At 52.9% G+C, this 19,293-nt stretch overlaps 8 protein-coding genes across 8 annotated transcripts; 6 read left to right on the forward strand and 2 right to left on the reverse strand.

Annotated features, from left to right (window-relative positions):
- The first annotated feature begins 651 nt into the window (after window positions 1-651).
- BU25DRAFT_58036 (uncharacterized protein) lies at window positions 652-1,181 on the forward strand. Its single transcript, XM_033711927.1, has 2 exons — window positions 652-748; window positions 800-1,181. Exon 2 carries the CDS (start codon window positions 811-813, stop codon window positions 1,063-1,065), a length of 255 nt encoding a protein of 84 aa, XP_033561868.1. The 5' UTR covers window positions 652-748; window positions 800-810; the 3' UTR covers window positions 1,066-1,181.
- Window positions 1,182-2,420: 1,239 nt separating this feature from the next.
- On the forward strand, window positions 2,421-3,973 carry BU25DRAFT_410818 (uncharacterized protein). The gene is made up of 2 exons (XM_033706391.1): window positions 2,421-3,232; window positions 3,287-3,973. Exons 1-2 carry the CDS (start codon window positions 2,876-2,878, stop codon window positions 3,686-3,688), a joined length of 759 nt encoding a protein of 252 aa, XP_033561869.1. The 5' UTR covers window positions 2,421-2,875; the 3' UTR covers window positions 3,689-3,973.
- A 90-nt stretch (window positions 3,974-4,063) lies between these two features.
- BU25DRAFT_410819 (ran-binding protein) lies at window positions 4,064-6,593 on the forward strand. Its single transcript, XM_033706392.1, has 4 exons — window positions 4,064-5,174; window positions 5,224-5,447; window positions 5,497-5,877; window positions 5,926-6,593. The coding sequence occupies exons 1-4, from the start codon at window positions 4,471-4,473 to the stop codon at window positions 6,534-6,536; spliced, it is 1,920 nt and encodes a 639-aa protein (XP_033561870.1). The 5' UTR covers window positions 4,064-4,470; the 3' UTR covers window positions 6,537-6,593.
- A 592-nt stretch (window positions 6,594-7,185) lies between these two features.
- Window positions 7,186-9,432, reverse strand: BU25DRAFT_458562 (protein serine/threonine phosphatase 2C; the record flags this gene model as incomplete). The annotated part of the gene is made up of 2 exons (XM_033710219.1): window positions 7,186-8,736; window positions 9,415-9,432. 2 exons carry the CDS (start codon window positions 9,430-9,432, stop codon window positions 7,186-7,188), a joined length of 1,569 nt encoding a protein of 522 aa, XP_033561871.1.
- On the forward strand, window positions 9,155-10,330 carry BU25DRAFT_58116 (uncharacterized protein). The gene has a single exon (XM_033711928.1). It carries the CDS (start codon window positions 9,471-9,473, stop codon window positions 10,068-10,070), a length of 600 nt encoding a protein of 199 aa, XP_033561872.1. The 5' UTR covers window positions 9,155-9,470; the 3' UTR covers window positions 10,071-10,330.
- A 1,336-nt stretch (window positions 10,331-11,666) lies between these two features.
- On the forward strand, window positions 11,667-12,148 carry BU25DRAFT_468720 (uncharacterized protein; the record flags this gene model as incomplete). The annotated part of the gene is made up of 2 exons (XM_033710736.1): window positions 11,667-11,770; window positions 11,815-12,148. 2 exons carry the CDS (start codon window positions 11,667-11,669, stop codon window positions 12,146-12,148), a joined length of 438 nt encoding a protein of 145 aa, XP_033561873.1.
- A 524-nt stretch (window positions 12,149-12,672) lies between these two features.
- On the reverse strand, window positions 12,673-13,710 carry BU25DRAFT_491292 (alpha/beta-hydrolase; the record flags this gene model as incomplete). Its single annotated transcript, XM_033711555.1, has 1 exon — window positions 12,673-13,710. The coding sequence occupies exon 1, from the start codon at window positions 13,525-13,527 to the stop codon at window positions 12,673-12,675; it is 855 nt and encodes a 284-aa protein (XP_033561874.1). The 5' UTR covers window positions 13,528-13,710.
- Window positions 13,711-16,204: 2,494 nt separating this feature from the next.
- On the forward strand, window positions 16,205-18,282 carry BU25DRAFT_410823 (MFS general substrate transporter). Its single transcript, XM_033706393.1, has 4 exons — window positions 16,205-16,693; window positions 16,747-17,169; window positions 17,223-17,454; window positions 17,502-18,282. Exons 1-4 carry the CDS (start codon window positions 16,449-16,451, stop codon window positions 18,105-18,107), a joined length of 1,506 nt encoding a protein of 501 aa, XP_033561875.1. The 5' UTR covers window positions 16,205-16,448; the 3' UTR covers window positions 18,108-18,282.
- Window positions 18,283-19,293: the final 1,011 nt, after the last annotated feature.

A 19,293-nucleotide genomic window follows, 5' to 3' on the forward strand; every position in this document is an offset into this window, starting at 1 on the left:
CACACGGGGTATGTATATGCATTAGTGAAGTAGGCAGATAGGAAGGGTACGTAGAACATAAGGGAAGCAATCATCACAACGCGTTTGTATGCCGTGATTTTGAAGATCCGAGGGACCAGACGCCAGGACGGTTTGAGAGAAGCAGGCAACGTGAAAAAGAAGATCTCACTGGATCTTCAAGCTTACTTCACCTGTGTTGTTACCCGTTTGCCTCTTGAGCGACTTTACTCTCTCACATTCGATTGTCGCACTTCCTGTAACCTTTCCTCAAGTCCACACTCTTCCTCGACTTACAGACTCATAGTCCACCCTCACATACACCATGGTACCCAAGCCCGAGCCCGTACGCGGCGCAGCATCCCGTGCAACCACGAGGTCCAAGTCGGGTGATTGGCTCGTACAAGCACCTGCCAGTCGCCCTCTCAACATCGGTCGCTCCAGTGGGACGCACAGAACAGCGGGTGAACAAGGGGTTTTTGGTGACCGGCGCGAGCCAAAGGTTGGTATGCCGGGGCAGCGATAGGGCGGGGGGTTATCACGCATGATCACGGAGGATCGCGTCGTAAAGAAAGCGGCTCATGTCATTATGTTCTGGAAAGCGAAGATCGAAAATGAGGACATCGAAACGTATATCGACGGATACGTTCCAAAGACTTCGCCAAGGTACAAAGCGGTTGCTGAGAAATTGGCGGAGCTGGGAACGACGCTGAAGCGGGAGGTGTTCCGGCCTGCGAGCCTGGAGCAGTTCGTAAGTCTGCTGTAAATCCTAGTTTGTGCGCATGCTGACGATCATTGCAAGTGCGTGACGAGATGACCCAGTATCGTATGACCAATGAGTGGAACATGGCGTACGATATGATGTCTGAGGCACAGAAGACCGACTTTTGGGTGCAGCGCTATACCGAAGACCAAGCCGGCAACTACCTAAATCCTCTCGACAAGGCGATCGAAGTCGATTACATCATTGTCAACGAACCCTTGAAGTTATTCGCTCAGACATACTTCGCTGTATCATGCAAGGAAATCTACAAGAACCGCATCAGCGAGAAGGCAGTCGATGGCTAGTGGGCATTGAACTCGAGAACAAAGGTCCCTCGCGTGGACACGACCGCAGTCCACACGGCTATCTGCGCGATGCCGAAACAAGGCTTTGCCGACCGCCTATCTCTGCTTGACGTTCCGGTGACAGGGTATCTCTGGAGGTCCCCTCGGCGTGTTCCTGCTCGGATGCTGAACGACGAGGACCTGCTATCAGACCCGTACATGCAAGCCCTACGCAACCACAACTATGGAGCTTCAAGAAAATCCCTGTGAACGCTGACTCAAGACCGAGGTAGCAGAGGATGAAATCGAGAAAGCAATGGCGACTGAGGAACTGAATGAGAGGGTATACCGAGAAGGACAGGTCGAATGGTCTTGAAAAGACCGTATATGAAGGGAAAGCATGACGTTATCCTTTGCACGTATCGCCAAATCCCCGAGTTGAAGCGCTTCTTGACCGTTGTGAGGCAGTCGCAGCAAACTGTGTAACCGATAACGCATCACGGATTCTCGTTTGTAGAGATACTGGATTTGGTGTCGATCAATTACTGGAGCAACGGTCAGTGTGAAAATTTGAGGTGTTCTATTGTTGATGATAGTGATGTCTATTTATGTTGATGGATGGCGATGACGGGGGCGATGTGCTCTGCCCTGATCGACGTGCGCCTGCAGCGTGGTGTCTGCGATGCGGGCGGTGCCGCCACATTGGGAGCAGCTGGTTGTGCTGGTTTCTCCGAGTTTTCACGAGCGACACGGCTGCGGTGGCAGGGAAGTCGTGTGTGGAGATGACGCGGCGGTCAGATTGGTGCGCTGCTGAAGCCAACAACAAATCCGGATGACCGACTCGCGAGTTTCGGGACGGTTGCGGCCAGGGGGGCAGCGCTTGGTGTGCGAAAAGGTATCCAGCTTTTCAAGTCATCGTGCCACTAATCATCGGGTCGTCATCCACGGCGAGAGGCGTGAAGGGCAGGAGCGGCCAAGCTCGATGCGCTTGAGCGGTCATCCACAGCCTCCAGCATGACAACGCCGGCCTCACCTCATGTTCTAGCCGTCAGATATCAGAAGGCGACGGACAACAAGAAGACACGTGCAGCTGAGGGGAAAGACGTGGAAGGAGAGGGTGCAGGGAGTGTGCAGTTAGCATTGCTCCGTGTTCGTTCAGGTTGGTGTTCTTGCAGCCCAAACTCTAGCTGAAGGAGGGATGAAGCTCCCCGATAAAAGTAAGGAATGTGTCCACGGGTGGACGATGTGCGAGATGACACGGGCCTCTTCACCAGCAGAACGCCCACCATGCCGCAGTCTCACAGTGCAGAGAGATGCAATGCAAATAACAATAAATAAATGACGATATCCCACACCAGGGCGACATGCTATGGAGATGTGAGGCCACGCTTCCCCATGCGGTTAGCGCACATATTGTCTTCCTCACCTCCAACGTGCCCAGGCCTAGTCGTACTCGACGAAAGCTGTTTTAGCGACCGGGCCAAATGAATGCACAGCTTCAAGGGGGAGGCCGGCGGCCTGCTCCGGCCAGCACCACCGGCCTTCTTCCCTCTGCCTCCCCCCATTCCCGTCGCCTGCACTCCCATCATCGTCAATTTGCATCATCTGCGCGACGATAGGCACACATGCCCTGGAGGGACCGCCGCGCACTCACACGCCCACCCACGGCAGACCTGCAAGCGTACCAGCCAACCCTAGAACACGCTGACTACAAGACCGCTCGCGCCCACAAAGCCACGCCCACCACCAACCCTCCTCTTCCCATCACCACCGTCTGCACCCATCACCACGCCATCGCGGCACCACGTCGCCGGCCAGCTTGTTTGCGAAAATGTCCACCAAGCTGACCAAGAGCCTGACTGCTGTCCTCAAGCTCTCGCCCAGGACACTGGCGCAGTTCCCCCACGAGGCACCCGCACAGCCATCGCCGGCATCCAAGCCAGCATCAACACCAGAAGCCTCGCCTGCGCCCCAGATGGCCGACTCCGCCGCTGCCGACACGCCCGCCGACACGCCCGCCGCCATGAACGGAGCAAGCACACCGTCATCGCTCGCACCACTGGCATCAGGGCCAGGAAGCAAGCGCAAGGGGCCCGCACCGAAAGCAGGCACGAAGCGTAGCGCTGCTGCCATCGACGGCTCCAGCACACCAAAGCCTCGCGGCAAGCCTGGGCCAAAGAAGCGAAAGCTGTATGTCGCACCCATCTCTGCTGCTTCACGAGTCCACTTGCTAACTACCAACAGTGGTGACATGGTCAACGACCCTAACAACAAGACACCCCTCGCTGGTCCTACCCCGATCCAGAAGCTGGGCCCCAAGGCAAACCAAGGTGCTATCAATGCCGGTCTGCGCGCCCTTGACCGGACCGGCAAGTTCAAATGCCGCAAGTGGGAGAAGAAGGGCTTCAAGCTTCGCAGCTTCACTGGTGTCGCCTGGGACGTTCCCTCCTGGAAGGCACCCAGCCGCAATTCAGCTTTCTCCGAAGACGTCAAGAGCGACTCGACTGGCTCCAGCGACACCAAAGTCAAAGACGAGAGCAGTGCTGTCAGCGAGAAGAGCGGTCTCAACGGAGACGCCGCAACACCGCTGCCACCGCTCATGGAGGGTCTCAACAGCTCGCCAGCCCCTGTGTCTGCTGTCTAGTACCCAGCTCCTGTTCGTTTCCTTTCTCGTACTCCTATTTTGCATATGTCTTAGCATGTTCGGCGTTCAGTGAGCGCACTGTGGGTATACCAAAATGGACTTGTCTTCCAACGGCGTTTGGATATGGCATAGGGGAGACCGGCTTGTTCATGCGGCGCGTGACGTGCTCGACTACAAGTCTGGCGTCAAGGAGATACCATGCATTGATTGTGCATTCATTGGGTGGAATTGTGGAGTTGTATAGTAATACTTGAGATCACGATCAAATGCATCATTGCCAAAGAACCATTTGTCACCAGAGTAGAGCACTGCTTGTGACTTTGCGTGCATGGCTGCGCTATCGACCCATCTTCCCCGCGATAGAGCTATCAACTTTGCCGAGAGTACCCTCGACCCTCTCTCTCTCTCTCTATCTCTCTCTGCGACGCCTCCAACAAACAGCTTCCAGGCTCCCCACCGCGTTTGTTTCAGCCTAGAGTATGTATGCGTTTGCAGTCACGCATTGCCGGTGATTCGGCCATATCCACCCACGTCTGGCACTACTCCACGACGTTCCCTCCACCGCATCTCCACGACACCACTCTCTCCGCACTCCCCACATCTCGCGTTTCCACGCGCAACACGACTCGTTTGCCTACCTGCAAGCTCCGCCGAGTGTGTTATCGCTCGAATCATTGTTATCCGTCATAATATCCGGCTATAGCCGCTACAGTAGTTGCTCAAACCGATAGAGCAACTGATTGTCCATCCTGTTAGGACCCTGACGACACCACCACGACACGATGCGAAGAAGCAGCTATGCAGCTGCCCTGGCTGGCAACACAGGCAGCAGCCCTGCAAACACCGCGCCTACCCGTTCTGGGGCTTTCTCGCATCTTATCAATAGCGGCTCAACACCTCACATGATAAGCCAGCACCGCCACTCGCGCTCCATCGACGCCGACGGTCACCACGATAGCATGTCCACAAGTTGGGGAAGGGGCGGAGCGCTGCCGTCATACTCCAGCCAGACCGGACATTGGCAAGGGTTGGGAGGGGGAGCTCAGGACATACCACCGTTCTTCGTACCGTCGTACTTGCGCGGATCGAAACATGCCGAGAAGCTACAGGAAGCACACAAGGCAAAGCTGGCGGCGCATCGCGAGTACAGGTCAACACACTCGTCGACTGCAGGATCTTTGTCGACCAGCTCGAGCAGCGTCAACCTACACAAAATGGCTGGTTCACATCGCGGCATGACACACGAAGTCATCGAGCGACAAGCGCCTGTCTTCGTCGACGAGCCAGTGTCGCCCTGGCCGACAAAGTGGAATGAGAGCGACAAGTTTGCGCAGCTCGATATTGAGGATGGAGGCAGACAGGCCAGGTTCTCTGGGTCACAGAAGACACACGATGAGGCGGCATCGGTGCGCGCGGACTGTCCCATGCCGCGACAATGTGGCATATATTACTATGAGGTGACGGTTGTTTCCAAGGGGAAGGATGGGTATAGTGACCTCACGAGTTGGCTCTACATGCACTAACAATCGACACAGAAGGATGATCGGTGTCGGTTTCTCAGGTCCCAAAGTCGCTCTGAGTAGGATACCAGGGTGGGAGCCGGACTCATTTGCATACCATGGAGACGACGGACAGATCTTCAACAACACAACATCAGGAAAAAACTACGGACCCAAGTTTGGTACACTTGACGTGATCGGGTGTGGTATCAATTTCCGCACCGACACCGCGTTCTTTACCAAGAACGGTCACATGCTGGGTATGAATACTGTTAAATACCTCAGAGTGCACTTTGCTGATCATTTCAGGCCCGGCTTTCCGGGACCTAAAGCCTAACATGCCATATTATCCTACAATCGGTATGAAGAAGCCCGGCGAAACACTCAGGGTGAATTTCGGCCAGGAACCCTTCGCATTCGACATCGACAAGATGGTGCAAGATGAGAAGGCCACCATACAAGAGGAGATCAACCAGACAAAATTTACGGCCAGCGCTGCATCCGCTCCTGATGAGACACAGTTCATTCACCGGCTGATAAGTCAATACTTGGCGCACGATGGCTACGTTGAGACCGCGCAAGCATTTGCAGAAGAGATTGTTGACGAGGCACGAGCACTCGCTAACGACGATGATGCAACAATACCATATCAGGAAGCAGTCGAGGACATGGACGCACTGAACCGACAAAGTGAGCCCAGCCGGCACATGATTGTTTGTAGATGCTGACCAGCGTTAGAAATCCGTGCAGCCATCCTTGAGGGCGACATTGACAAGGCTCTCAAGCACACCCAGGCGTACTACCCATCAGTACTTCGCGACAACGAGAACATATACTTCAAGCTGCGCTGCCGAAAGTTCATCGAGATGATCAGAGACTGCAACGAGCTCAACACACAGTGCCAAACTACACATACGTCCAAGCGCTCCGCTGCATCAAATCCAAACAAGCGTAACTCGACAGCCACCGATGAATACGACTTCCAAATGGAGCTCGACGAGCAGTTTGGCGTCAACAATCCCACGCCTAGTTTAGACAATCTCAATGATGAAGATGACCTCGAAGACAAGCAAGTCAAACTACAACAGTTGACCGCCAATACAATAGCATATGGCCAGGAACTGGGCGCAGAATTCGCGAACGACCCAAGAAGAGAGGTCAGACAAGCTCTGAAAGATACCTTCGCTCTGATAGCGTACGAGAACGCAAAGGAAAGTAGTTTGGCGCCGTTACTAGAAATTGATGGACGCGTGCCGGTGGCGGAGGAGCTGAACAGCGCCATACTAGGTACGTCCAAACGCTTCTCCAGGTATCAAGATAACAAACAACTATTGCTAACGCACACGTAGTCAGCCTCGGCAAATCCAGCTCAGCAGCCATCGAGCGCCTCGTCCAACAAACCGAAGCCCTCGTCACCGAACTCGCCGACGACGGCGGGCCCGGCGCTTTCATCAACGTACGCAAGGACTTTCTGCAGTAGGATGCAAATACCACTCACTCGGCCATGCCACTACTGAGCCTGTAGGAACTGCGCTCTGAGGTCCGGAAGATACGCGACAAGAGTGGCGTGGGGGTTGCGTCGAAGGTCATGGCTGCCATGTGCGGGGATTGGAACCTAAGCCCAAGGGTCTGGCATGGACTGGGTCTTAAGGCCTCCCCGAAGCCGCTGGATGATGAGGATCTTATGCAACTGGGACCGGAAGAGTTTGTACGACGACAACTGGCACCAGGCCCTAGTACTAGCGCTGAGGAGAATATCGAGGAGATCAAAGCGCTGATGGCGCTGAGGAAGCTGTTTGGTAAGGATCGGGACTGTTGGAAGGCACGATGAGGGCGCATTTGCATACGGATCCCGGCGTTTCATAGGTGTCAGGTCGCGGCACTGGGCTGAATGGGCTGGTAGGGTGTGCTTTCTGGGTTTCGAACGGTGTAGATGGTATAAGCGAGATGTCGCCATGGTATAATATTGAGATACTCAACTCCCGCCAATGCTCCCTCTCACCACGGCTTCCACCAGCTCTTCTTTTCTCCTGTTGTTCCTCTTGATGCAGCCTGCGCCACCGCCGCGTCCTTGTCCAATTTGTCGAAGAAGACGACCATGATCGTGGTGTCGTCTACGGCGTAACGTCCCATGGGAGGCGGTACGCTCAGCACGCCCATGAACAGTCCCCGACGTGTGCCGCCCATGGCGTTCCGCGCCAGACAAACTGCTGCATTATCATCCTCGATCGCAAAGTATTCGGGTGTAGCTTTCCACTCGACTTGCTCGCCTGTTTCCGCGTTGTAGGTGAACCCTGGATCTTCGACCATCGGATTACCGAACTGCGGCGGGTTGGCGGCGAGTTGGGGGTCGTTAAGGACGGAGCCGGAGCCGCGGTCTCGCGCCTCAAGCCACTTTTCGACGCACTCGACGGCGTGAACGGAGGAGATACGGTCCCAGAGTCCGTCGGATGCCATGATCATGAAATCGCTCTTTTGCCTCGCATTCCCTTTCTCACTCCTCACGATCTCCGTCTCCGTAATCTCCGGCTCCGCGGTCATGTACGGTGGTGTTTTGGACTGTGGGCGTGGTGCCGAGCCCCAGAACTTAACCTGTACGGACTTAATAAACTCGTAGTCCCACTTCCACCTGTGATCCCCAAACGCCCGCGTCACTGCTATGCCCATCAGCCGTCCGGACTTGGGGTCGATGATGTCCGATTCGTCTGGATGCGCTTCTGTCAGCCGCGCTACCTCTTTGGGATTGAATCCGGTTTGGTCTTCAGACAAGACGATAGTGGAGTAGGACTGCGAGGACGGATCCCAGCGCCCCAGCACGGCGCGCGAGTCACCTGTGCACGCTACGCGCAGAACGGAGGAGGAGGGGTCGAACGCAGCGAGCAGCGCGCAGGAGCCTGAGAATGCTGGGGTGAGGGCGGCGATGGCTGCGGCGTTGGCAGCAGGGAACCAGTTTGCTGCTGTGCGGGCCGAGTCCATGATCTGTTTATCCACCCTTAGGAATGTGTTTTTGATAGTGGATTCGATTTCGAAGGGGGATGAGTGCGCGGGGAGCGTGAGCAGGGCGCTGGAGAGGGACGGAATGAGTGTCCATTGCAAGTAGAATGCTGTGTGCCTCCCGGCGTGACCGTCCATTATGCTCCAGTAGTTCCAGGGCTGGCTTCCAGGGCCGGGAGACGTGCCGAAGGCGAAGTAGTCTTCGCAGGGCTCGTTGCTTTTGAATCTACAGCCGTGCGTGACGGGGATATTTTCTTCGAGCGCGTCCTTCTCGGTCATTTTCCAGCCGCCGGCGAGTTTGTCGAAGTGCTCGCTAAAGAATTGGGCGACTTGCGGGTTCTTCAATGGCTGGCTGGGGTCGGGGATGTGGTGTTGGAGGAAGTGGTCGAGCTCGTCTTTGTTGGCGAAGAATTGAAGGGGAGTGACGCCTGGTTGGTCTTGCTCGAAGCTGTTCATGACATCGTCGGTCCAGTCTAGGTCTCGCACGTCGACGAAGTAGTATGCCAGGCCGGTGAGGATGACGAGGAAGGCGAAAGTCTTCTTGGGAAACGCAGACTGTAAGATCGTTGTGATTGGCCCATCTTGACGCTTCCCTTGTACATGAGTTGTATCCAGAACTTTCCGTTTCGAAGATGTTGGTCGAAAGTGGACGGCACGTGACTGTAAGCTCGCGACGCGTGTTGTCTGTGTCCGAAGACATGCACGGCGGGTTCCTCCTGTCAAAGCGTTCCTGCCCTGAACCACGGTTTGTGTCGCTGAAGAGCAGCGCAGTCTCGCGGCGTACCCTACTCTTGACGGTAGCATTGTTGACTTTTGATGGTTTGGGGACAGATCTTGAGATGCGTTGCGACTTTGGAAGGTGTTGTGCGCATGGGCCAATCACGGTCGCCCTCTCACGTGCCGTGCTTAGTCAGGCTACCGTCACTTATCAAAGCTTGTGCGTTCCCTTTGACATTTCTCGCTATCAGACATCATTATTTCCACGCACTAGAGAGGAACTTTCCGCGGCCAACATATCTTGTGCAGACTATGGCAGTACTCAAGAAGCCTTTTCCTGGTGCTCCTGCCAGAATTGACACAACAGTCTTTCACAGGAACGCTATTGCCTTGACACGCGATGTAGACCGGGACTTCTTTCCAGCAATAAAATGAATTTGGGAAGGTAATAGACACCTGGCAATCTCTGCCTGACGCGGAGTGTTGTCGCGTCAGCCACAAGACATATCCTCTCACCATCAGCACATCACTCATCGTTATCTAAGTCCGACTATCGTTACCATTCTTTCACTATGGCAGACCGTGAGGGCTCTCAAGAGGACACTGGCGAATGCCGAGAGGTAGATCAGAAGCACACCAAGGATATGTCCAGTAAACAAAGCCCTCCTCCAAGCGACAGTATGAAACTTGCAACCTACATAGCCAGCCTCGACACGGAGCAGCGCAACGCGATTTCAGAATTCATTCAAGCGACAAAAGAGCCTGTTAGTGTGGCTATTCAAACGCTACAAGGATGCCAGTGGGATCTGCTCGAAGCTGTTGGGCGTTTCGGCGAGGACGATGAACAGGAGGTTGAGGGTAACCTTCACCTGTCGGCCCCCGCCATCGAACCCATTCGTAATTCACGTACGCGGGAATCTTTTTCACGCAGAGGCCCGAAGCGGGTCCCTACCCGTGATACTTATATTTTGGATTCGCGGTCGTGGCGCCGCGCGGCGCTGTACAACAGTACATCCAAGAACGGCAAAAAGAACCCACAGAGTCCGAAATCTGTTATATTCGACCCGGTCACGCTCGATTACACGCATTCGAGGCCCAACACACCGTCCGCTCCCATGTTCATCTCGTATTATTCGGACAAGCTGTGGTACAGTGGCTTCATGAAGCCTTAGGAGAGGTTCAAGGACGAAGTCATGGATCAGTGGATAAACGAGCGGTACTCTGACGCATTCGGCGAGCTACGATGGAATATGGCGCCCACCCACTTCTTTAACGCCAGCATCCCTGTTCTGCGCGACAACCCCGAAGCGTTCGAATGCGATTTCGAGGACCATGCTGTGCTCCCCGTTCAGACGGCGATGGGATTTCTGCTAGCAACCCAGGACTTCAAGAAGCGGACCAGGACAAGAGAGTGTAACCTAGGCGCTGCCGAAGACGAAGACATCGCAAACGAAGACTGCGTGTGGGCACCAAATTACGTGATCAGGTTCAAAAATTTCGGTGAGAAGCACGAGGCTCGTCTCATTGGCCACGTCGAGTTCCTCGCAGGACAATCCGGCGCTTTGTCTGAAGCGTACAGACTGCGAGGAACTGCGAAATGGGGTAGTCTTCGCTGCGTTCTCGGTGAAAATAATGCTGAAGTTTGCCAGTAAATTGTATACTGACTATCTCTAGGCGACATCTTGCAGTGGATGCTCATGAAAAACCTTCGCTATTCCTTCGTAGTCAGCAGCGACGAGATCATGTTTTTGAAGATCGACGTCAAGGAACAAAAAGTCAAAGACAAAACCGTACTATATGAGCCGTGGCTACATTACTCCGATCCCATGAAGATTACGGACGCTTTTGATGCGGAGAAGAGGACGATTACGGTGAGAATGGGCCTGCTGCATCTGTTCTGGTTGGTGGCGCAAAATGATAAGAAGTGGCAACTGCCGGATGAGATGGGGCATTGTTTGAATTATGCGGTGTGGTCAAAGGAGGGGGAGGATTTGAAGGTGAGGAGGCCATGTGTGCCGGAGTCGAGTGGGGTGGAGAAGCTGAGGATTAATCTGCGAAGATAGCTGGATATGTATGTGAATACATCCAGGCCGGCTGGTCTTAACTCTAGGATTTGAGCTTCAGTTGTTATTCCCTCGTTCAATCTCGCCCGTTTGGAACTCCTTGAACACCTCCTGGATCTATTCTCGAAGCCATAAGTTTTAACATTGCGAGCTGATGCTCTACTTATTGTGCATCCTCAGTGTCCTCGTCAGGCGCCCAATCTTTGAACTTTCGAGTCACCAACTGCACATCAAACATCCTATCAATTTCAGCATTCGAATGATGACACATCCCAGGAATCATCAGCCAACTGAGAGCAAAATCCACGCAACAATACCTCGACAGCACGAAACCAAGCTTTGCTCTCACAGTCCTACGAGCGTACTTCTGGCATGTCTGTCTATCTTAGCCCTCCAAAAGTCTGCGAAGCTCATATAACCCGATAGATCTTGAAATGATTTGAGCAACTCTTCCGTCGACGAAAAAGCTTTCCCTGATGAGAATGACTATTGGAACGCATTGCCAGCGCTGGACCTCGAACGACAGGCAGTGAAGTGCACAGCACTCTGATCGACTGGCTGGAGCAAGAGTGGTGACAATTACCTGGTCTCGATATTCGAAGCGAAGAGTACGATATCCTACGTTGGCAGACGCGCCCAGAACATGCGCTCAAAGACGCTGGTAAGCTAAAGGTCTCCACAACCAACGGCGAAACAGTGTTACCAATGTCTGGCGCTGCTGGTATGGTGATCATGTTCCACGTCGACCAAGATCAAGTCGAGTCCTATTTCGAGCCACATCAAGGGATGCACTACCAGCTACCTGCTGTGTATGTTGTTGTCGACCAAGCGACAAAACTGAGACAGTTCGCAGCCGAATACTTGACTACCTCCATCTCCGTAGATGGGAAGTCGCCCCTGCCACAACTCGCAACATCATAGCCATTCTCCCCGGGCAGACTGAAGAGCGAGTAATCTTCGAAACTCACAACAACGGCTATACATACGTCCAGGAGAATGGCCCGGTCGCTTTGCTAGCCCTGACGCAGGACTTTGCCAAGCAGCCACTCAGCTCACGAAAACATACGATTGAGTTCGCTTTCAACACTAGACACCTCCATATTTCTAAGGAAGTCACGCTTCGACATTTTCAGCAACTAGATCGCACCTTCGATGACAAAAAACCTCGCATTGGTCATCCTGGTTGAACATCTCGGCACACGCGAGATTGAAAAGAGGTCTCACGCAGACGGGAAGCCAGGCGGCACACCTGAGTACACTGGGTGAGGCGAGATGATGATATGATGAGTAGGGCCGAGTCATCCTGTACTCTCTGCGGTTCAGCGAGCCATCAAGCGTCACAAATTTGATCGTGTCATCGTGGCACCGGGTGTCTCAAAGCCTGATAGATCTCGAGTGCCTACTTACTCCTCGTTCGGCGGCATCGGCACGCACTACCACAATGCGCTACTTCCGACGACATCCTTGATATCCGTTCCTTGGTCGCTATGGGCGCCTCGTTTTGGCAGTTGGGCAGTCGATATGATGCGGCTGAGAGCGCAGACGCTCGCGATGGACGATGTATACCTAGCATTGGAAAATGTATTAAGGAAGAACATTGTTGATGGGTACGCAGAGTATAGGCGTCGTAGGGAGAAGGGCGCGAATGTTGCAGCGAATCTGATCCCGAACGAGGTAGCATGAAGGAATGTACTGTTGACCAATGACCATGTTAGGTATGCTTCTCTATCCACTCCATGATCTCTCTCAACACCTCATCGGCACACGGTGGGTCATGCAACAACTCGTGCCTCCCATCCTCATACTTCCGAAACGTCTTATCCTCCGAACTAATCCCGTTCACAAACTTCTCGCTGCCCTTCAGCTCCGTATACGTATCAGCCGTCCCATGAATAACCAGCGTCGGCACTTCCCACTCCTTCAGTCCGCTATTGACTTTCTGCATTATATCCAGAGCAGTCACAGCTATCAGAAACGGAATCTGCCTTTGTGGCACAAGCGGATCGCTGGTAAATCTCTTGATCTCTTCCTTGTCTCTGGTCAGACCGTCAAGCCCGGCCCCTGGCATTGGCACAGAAACCGTAGGCATACTTCTTGCCAACACCCCGACGGCAGCTCTCGCAATACTTGGGAGTAGGTCTGGTAATGCAGGACCGGTCATTATGACTCCTTTGATGTTCTCCGGATCCATTGTTGCGCTTCCTGCAGTGACGAGACCGCCCAAAGAATGTCCGAACAGAATGATAGGAAGCTTGTCTTTGCCGGCGAGTTTCCGCAGCTCGACGTGATCTTGTACGGCTTTTCCGATATGTGTCACTCCTCGGGTACCCGGTGATCGTCCGTGACCCCACATGTCTAATGCATAGACTGCGTAGCCTGCAGTGCTCAGTTCTCGGATGAAGCTGTGATGCGAGTCGATATAGCGTTCAGCGTACTCGCAAAAGCCGTGTTGTAGTACTACAATAGCACGAGCAGGTGCTTTTTGCGTATGCCAGACGTGTGATATCGAGCCGGATGATAATGTGATAGTCCCGTGCTTGAGATTTGCGGTTGTTGACGCTGACATCTTTGTTGTATTCGTGTGGCTAGAATATGCTCTTGTCGCAGGCTCGAAATGGTCCTTGGCAAATTGTAGCTGTAAGTATTCAGAAGTTGAGGCCGTTCGAAGATGCAGTGAGTTCAAATGGGTAGTCCGAAAGCTAGTCCCCGGAAAGTCAAGAGTTCCGGACCGAACCGGGCTTTCGCGAACTCGGAACTGAGATGGAGAGCTGCGATGTGCTGGATTTGTTGTATCGATGAATCTTCGCATTGTCTCTCAGAGACAATGATACTCCAGGTTGTGTATAGTATTTGCAATTCTCTCTAGGTTCCAGTTTGGATGAGATATGATGTTCGCACATGCTGACTTGAGAGCGCACGTGTGCCATTGTATGGCGCAGAACAATTCACTCGTTAACAACAATCCCGGAAGAGAGTTTGTGCACTCCCTGTGAAATAATCTCAATGTATGCCCCCTACAATTCATTGCGATATTCAATGTCGTCCTGCCGCTTGTGTGACTCGAGTCAAGAATCGTAGAAAATGTTGAGGTAGAAGTGTATTGATTGGGAGATGGAGGGATCTCCAATGTTTGGAAAGTATATGTACTAGTAAAGTTAGGTGGCAAGTACAAGCCATGTCATAGTACCTCCTTCTGGTACGAAGATAACCCCTTCCAACAGAAAATGCTCACACTCCTACACCTTACAAACCAGATCGAGGTGAAAAATCCGTACATCTGTCAACTTCGAGTGACGAGTATCACCCCGAAGGTCCAATTCGAAACAACAACGTTAAAATGCAAAACTGAGCTCACTGGAAGTAGTTTGGTCGGCATCGATCAGTGAGAGTGAAAGGCCCGGAGAGGTGGACATGATGTCTCAAACCTCTGGACGGACTAATTCGGTGTCGTCGTACAACACACCCGATTGTCGTGCGTGGTAAACATTGTGGCTAAACTGCATGATGCACACCCTTGTTGTGCATCACTTAGCCACTTGGCGGCACGAAGAGAGCCTCGGTACGTCTTCAAAGATCAAGTACCTCATTGGTGTTGTTGTTCGACATTACTTCGATATTACCACGCAGATAGATGGTGTTGTGGTCCTTTGAGCTACGGAAGCTATCGGGTGGCTTGTTGGCAGCGGGAAAGAAGCCTCGGTCAAAATGGTTGTTGTGATTAGCGGTATCTGTCACGGTTGCAAGTGAGGTTAGAGAACCAGTAGAGGCGCAGTGTGTGGCGTTGCGGTGCTTAAGGCCTGAATCCAAAGCCTCGGTTCCTGGATTGTGGCATATAGGATGATTGGCAGACAATGTTAGATCTTGGGAATCGCTGATCCGGGGAAAAGCTCCCACAGCGGGGCCAAGCATCTGGGTACGACAATCAAGCAGGTCATTGTCATCCCACCAAGTTGGGATGCCCATGTGGCAAAACGGTCGTATACAAGGATTCAGGCAGATATGCCTAGATCTAGATCTATCCTTACGATTGACTGTCTCAGAATGCAGTATCGTTTCGAGAGCGTAGGAAGAAACAGTGGACGAGCTCTACTCCCGACTGACTAAAGCAGAGAGCTTCTGATGTAGCAGCGTTCGGTGTACGCTCCCTCTGTGTCCCATAACGTTGAGCAATTCTGAGCTTGTCCTTGGTGTGGCATTAGTAAATCTCCAAATGAGCCAAGTACTACAAAAGGAATTGCATTCCGTGCAAAGCTCGCAACTTGCAAGAGATGGATGCCAAGCTCGCACGGATATCCAAGGCGTCATATATGGTATCAAAGGAGAACACAAAGCAGTTTCCCGGCTCGCGGGGCCTGCTGTTCTTCCGACGACGATACCGCTGCATCAGCCCAAAGTCTTGGAAGGTCGGTGAAAGGCCGCGGACGCCTGCAAGCACGAAAGTTGTCGTCTGAAAGCGCATGTTGAGATGCCCATGACGAGTCAAAAACGAGCCGCTAGTACGCGAAAGTCGGATGACCCTTTGCCCTATGGAGCATAGCATTTCGTATGACCTCAAACTCCAATCCTTTGTTGTGATGTTTGCGAAGGAACATTAGCTCGCGCATGTTGCCATTTCCAGGGTCTTGACAAGTGTACTGGGACTTGAAGACTTCATCGTGCATCGCAGATGCTTCTTCAGCAACAAGCACTAGGTGCAGCATGACGAGGGCGACAAAAAGTGCCAGGCTGGATGTCAAGCCACGGCAGATGTTAAGTGCGTCTTTCAGCGTGGTGCGGCTTGGTGTTGTTGCATCAGGTTATCGATACGTCGCCCCCATACTACCGCCGGAGGAGTATCCCAGTTGGGTCAATCTAGACGGAAATTATGGAGTGTTGCAGCGCCTGTGGATTTACCCCGCGTGAGGGCGCTTGAAACGTGCTGACATACAGATCGTTGACAGTAGAGAAAGGACACAACGTTTAATGTTGATCGACGTTAAACAAAGAATCGCGCGTTGGTTCTTGACATACTTTTAGTTGCACGCCTCCCACACATGCAATCTCGTCTTGACATCAGTCAAGAGTCGCAGAATTACGAGCGGAGATTCTTGCTCTTTGACTCCGCGTCTCGATTGGTCCGTGGGTGGGTCCCCTAGCGAGGAGGCGTCCTCTTACATGCGGGGTCTCCACGTGCCAAGCCAAACCCCAGACTCGTCCGCCGCTGAGCGCCCAGAGCGCCTCCCTCTCATTCTAGGGCTCTCCACAATCCTGGAGCCGTCGCTGGGATGATTGAGATCCCATCTCTCCAAAGGGTGCGATCGCCGGGGCCTCGGTATCTTTCCAGATTTTTAACGTCGAGAAATGGCACACAGGTTGCTTGGCAGTGTGTAATGGCGGGTCGTACAGGGGCCAGCTGAACATATAATGGTATCGTGCGATCATGTATCCACTGCTGCGACCCAAGCTCCTTGTTCGTCCTTCTCTGGCATACTTGCTGACACCGCAAAGATGGCGAACAATCTGCAGACTGCTGCCTACCACAACGACTACAATGTCGGCAACGAAAAGGAGATCGTGACTCACAAGGAGGATATCAACAGCTCAACTCATGATGACTATGAGTGCGAGTTCACCCCGACGGAGCAGAAAAAGATCATCCACCGTATCGATCGTCGTCTCGTTGTAACGGTGGGAGTGCTTTACTGCATTTCGCTGATGGATCGTACAAATTTGTCGGCTGCTGCCGTTGCTGGGTGCGTCAGCAAATTTCATGCCTGATAGGACAATAGTACTAATATAAGTATAGTATGAATGTCGAGTTGCACCTCGATGTCCTGATGGGTACTGTCTCGCGTTATTCAGTCGTAACCCTCGTCTTCTTCACCACATACGTCGTCTTCCAGCCACCTTCGACTGTCATCATTCGTTACCTCGGGCCTCGTGTGCACCTGTCGACCATTGTGACCCTTTGGGGGGCAGTTATGATCGGAATGGGTTTTGCAAAGGACTGGCAATCCCTGGCCGCGCTGAGAGTCGTGCTTGGTATCTTAGAGGCTGGTTTCTTCCCATCCTGCGTTTACCTGATGTCCACCTGGTACACCCGTTACGACATCGGAAAACGATACAGTGTCTTCTACATCCTTGGAAGTTTGGCATCGGCCTGTGCTGGTATTCTTGCGTATGGCCTGATGCAATTGAAAGGAAGGGAGGGCTTAACAGGCTGGCGCTGGTATGTCTTCTCATAGGTTGCTCTTTCCCTCCCATGAGACTGATAAGTTCCAGGATCTTCATCATTGAAGGTGCTCTGACTTGCTTCCTCGGTATTGGCGCATACTGGATATTGGTCGATTTCCCGGACAAAGCGCACACATCTTGGAAGTTCTTGACTGAGCGTGAAGCCAAATTCATCATCAATCGTGTCGACAAGGACCGTGGTGATGCTAAACCAGAGCCGTGGAACATGAAGAAGTTCTTTAAGGGAGGTGCAGACTTCAAGGTCTGGTGCTACGCTTTGGTAAGTCGCACAAAACGCGGACACGGTGCTGTACTGACCTGCTCTAGATCTTCTTCAACACCACAACAGTCTCATATGCGCTAGCATACTTCCTTCCTATCATTCTGCAACGCAACATGGGCTTCAGCGTCGGTGCTGCGCAGTGTCTTGTCGCGCCACCCTACGCATTTGCTGCCATCATCATGTACGGATGCGGATGGGTCGGTGACAAGAAGAAGATCCGTGGCCCAATCATCATCTTTAACATGATCCTCTGCCTGGTCGGTCTGCCCATCATGGGCTTCGCCAAGAGCCCAGCGGTCAGGTACTTCGGCGTCTTCTTGACCACTGCTGGTGCCAACAGCAACGTCCCAGCAACGATGTCGTACCAGGCAAACAACATTCGTGGACAGTGGAAGCGCGCCTTCTGCTCGGCAACGCTTGTTGGTATGGGTGGTGTTGGTGGTATTGCCGGAGGCTTGGTCTTCAGGGCTCAAGACGCGCCTCACTACCGCCCCGGTATCTACGCCTGCATCGCTACCAGCTTGTTCTCTCTGCTGCTTGTTGGTATCGTAACCCTGATCTCCATCAGGCAAAACAAGCGTGCGGACCGCGGCGAAGTCGAGCTCGAGTACAGCGAGGGTGACCAGAAGGGCTTCAGGTACACCCTCTAGACACTTTGGTCCCTGTGCCAACCTGGATCTTGGAGCAAAATATCACGCTGTGCGCGACATCTGTGAACGATTCTCATGAATGTATACCCTAGCAGCGCCTTGAATAACAGACGTTCTCACCGCAACGTATTCGTTTTGTGTCGTTCGTGATTTGTCGTCGTTCCTGATAGTATACTGGAGATGTCAAATAGTTCGAATCGACGAGGCAATAGCAAACAGCAGGGCCTCGAGGTTGTTATGTACCTCTCTCCCATTGCTCGGTTACTAAACACTGATTAGTTTCGGCTACAAGCAAAGGAAGGGCCTCGGCGCGCAAGCCAGCAGCTCCTCATCTCTACACTTTCAACACCATTCGCATCCACTTGAAACGAGCATGTGCACATCTGAATCTATGCGCGACCAAAGACTGATGCCGAGAACGAATACTATGGGCGATTGCTGAAGTTGGAAGTCTGTTGTTAGCGATGACGAAATTTTGTGCGGTGAGGCCCACTCGCTTTTCGCGCCATCACGTGAGAACTCACACCATTCCGCACGGCTTACAAGATTCAAGAGGACAAGAAACAGTCAAGTGTGAGATTTCCATTTATATCGACACATGTTCGCCCGTCTGCATCGTTTAGCTAAATCAATCAGGTTTCGCTCCAATTGTCCTAGCGAGTAAGAACGAATCGCACCCTCGAAAAGTAAGAGAGCATTCGCAAGAGCTCACGCGTGACTTTGAACGCCGCTCGGCGAGTGTGGTCGTGGAATTGTGCATCAAAATTGACACATACCAAGCGCCCACGCGCAGCGTACGGGCATGCTATACCCAGACCTGAACATCACGTCAATAGGGTGAAAGAAGTTAGGGTACAGTACTAAGACTTTAGTCTGTTCGCGTAAGGCCTGTGCGCAACGCAACAACGGAACTGCGCCAGGTAGAGAACAACTTCACCCCTACACTGCACCACACAAATGAGAGCTTTTGGAACCGAAATTTCAGCCAATCGAAGGCCTGGTGCTGAATTATCAGAGCGCGAGCGCGATTATGTGATAGCTTCAGTGGAGGCAGGTTGCAGGACCTCTGAAGTTGCAGCAACACTTGGCTGTTCACAACGCTGCATCCAGAAAACACTTGCCCGATGGAACACCCACAACAACAATGAGTCACGCCCTCGCAGTGGCAGGCCACCAGTATTGACAC

Source organism: Macroventuria anomochaeta (genome assembly GCF_010093625.1).
Source record: "Macroventuria anomochaeta strain CBS 525.71 unplaced genomic scaffold BU25scaffold_16, whole genome shotgun sequence".
Classification (NCBI taxonomy): domain Eukaryota; kingdom Fungi; phylum Ascomycota; class Dothideomycetes; order Pleosporales; family Didymellaceae; genus Macroventuria; species Macroventuria anomochaeta.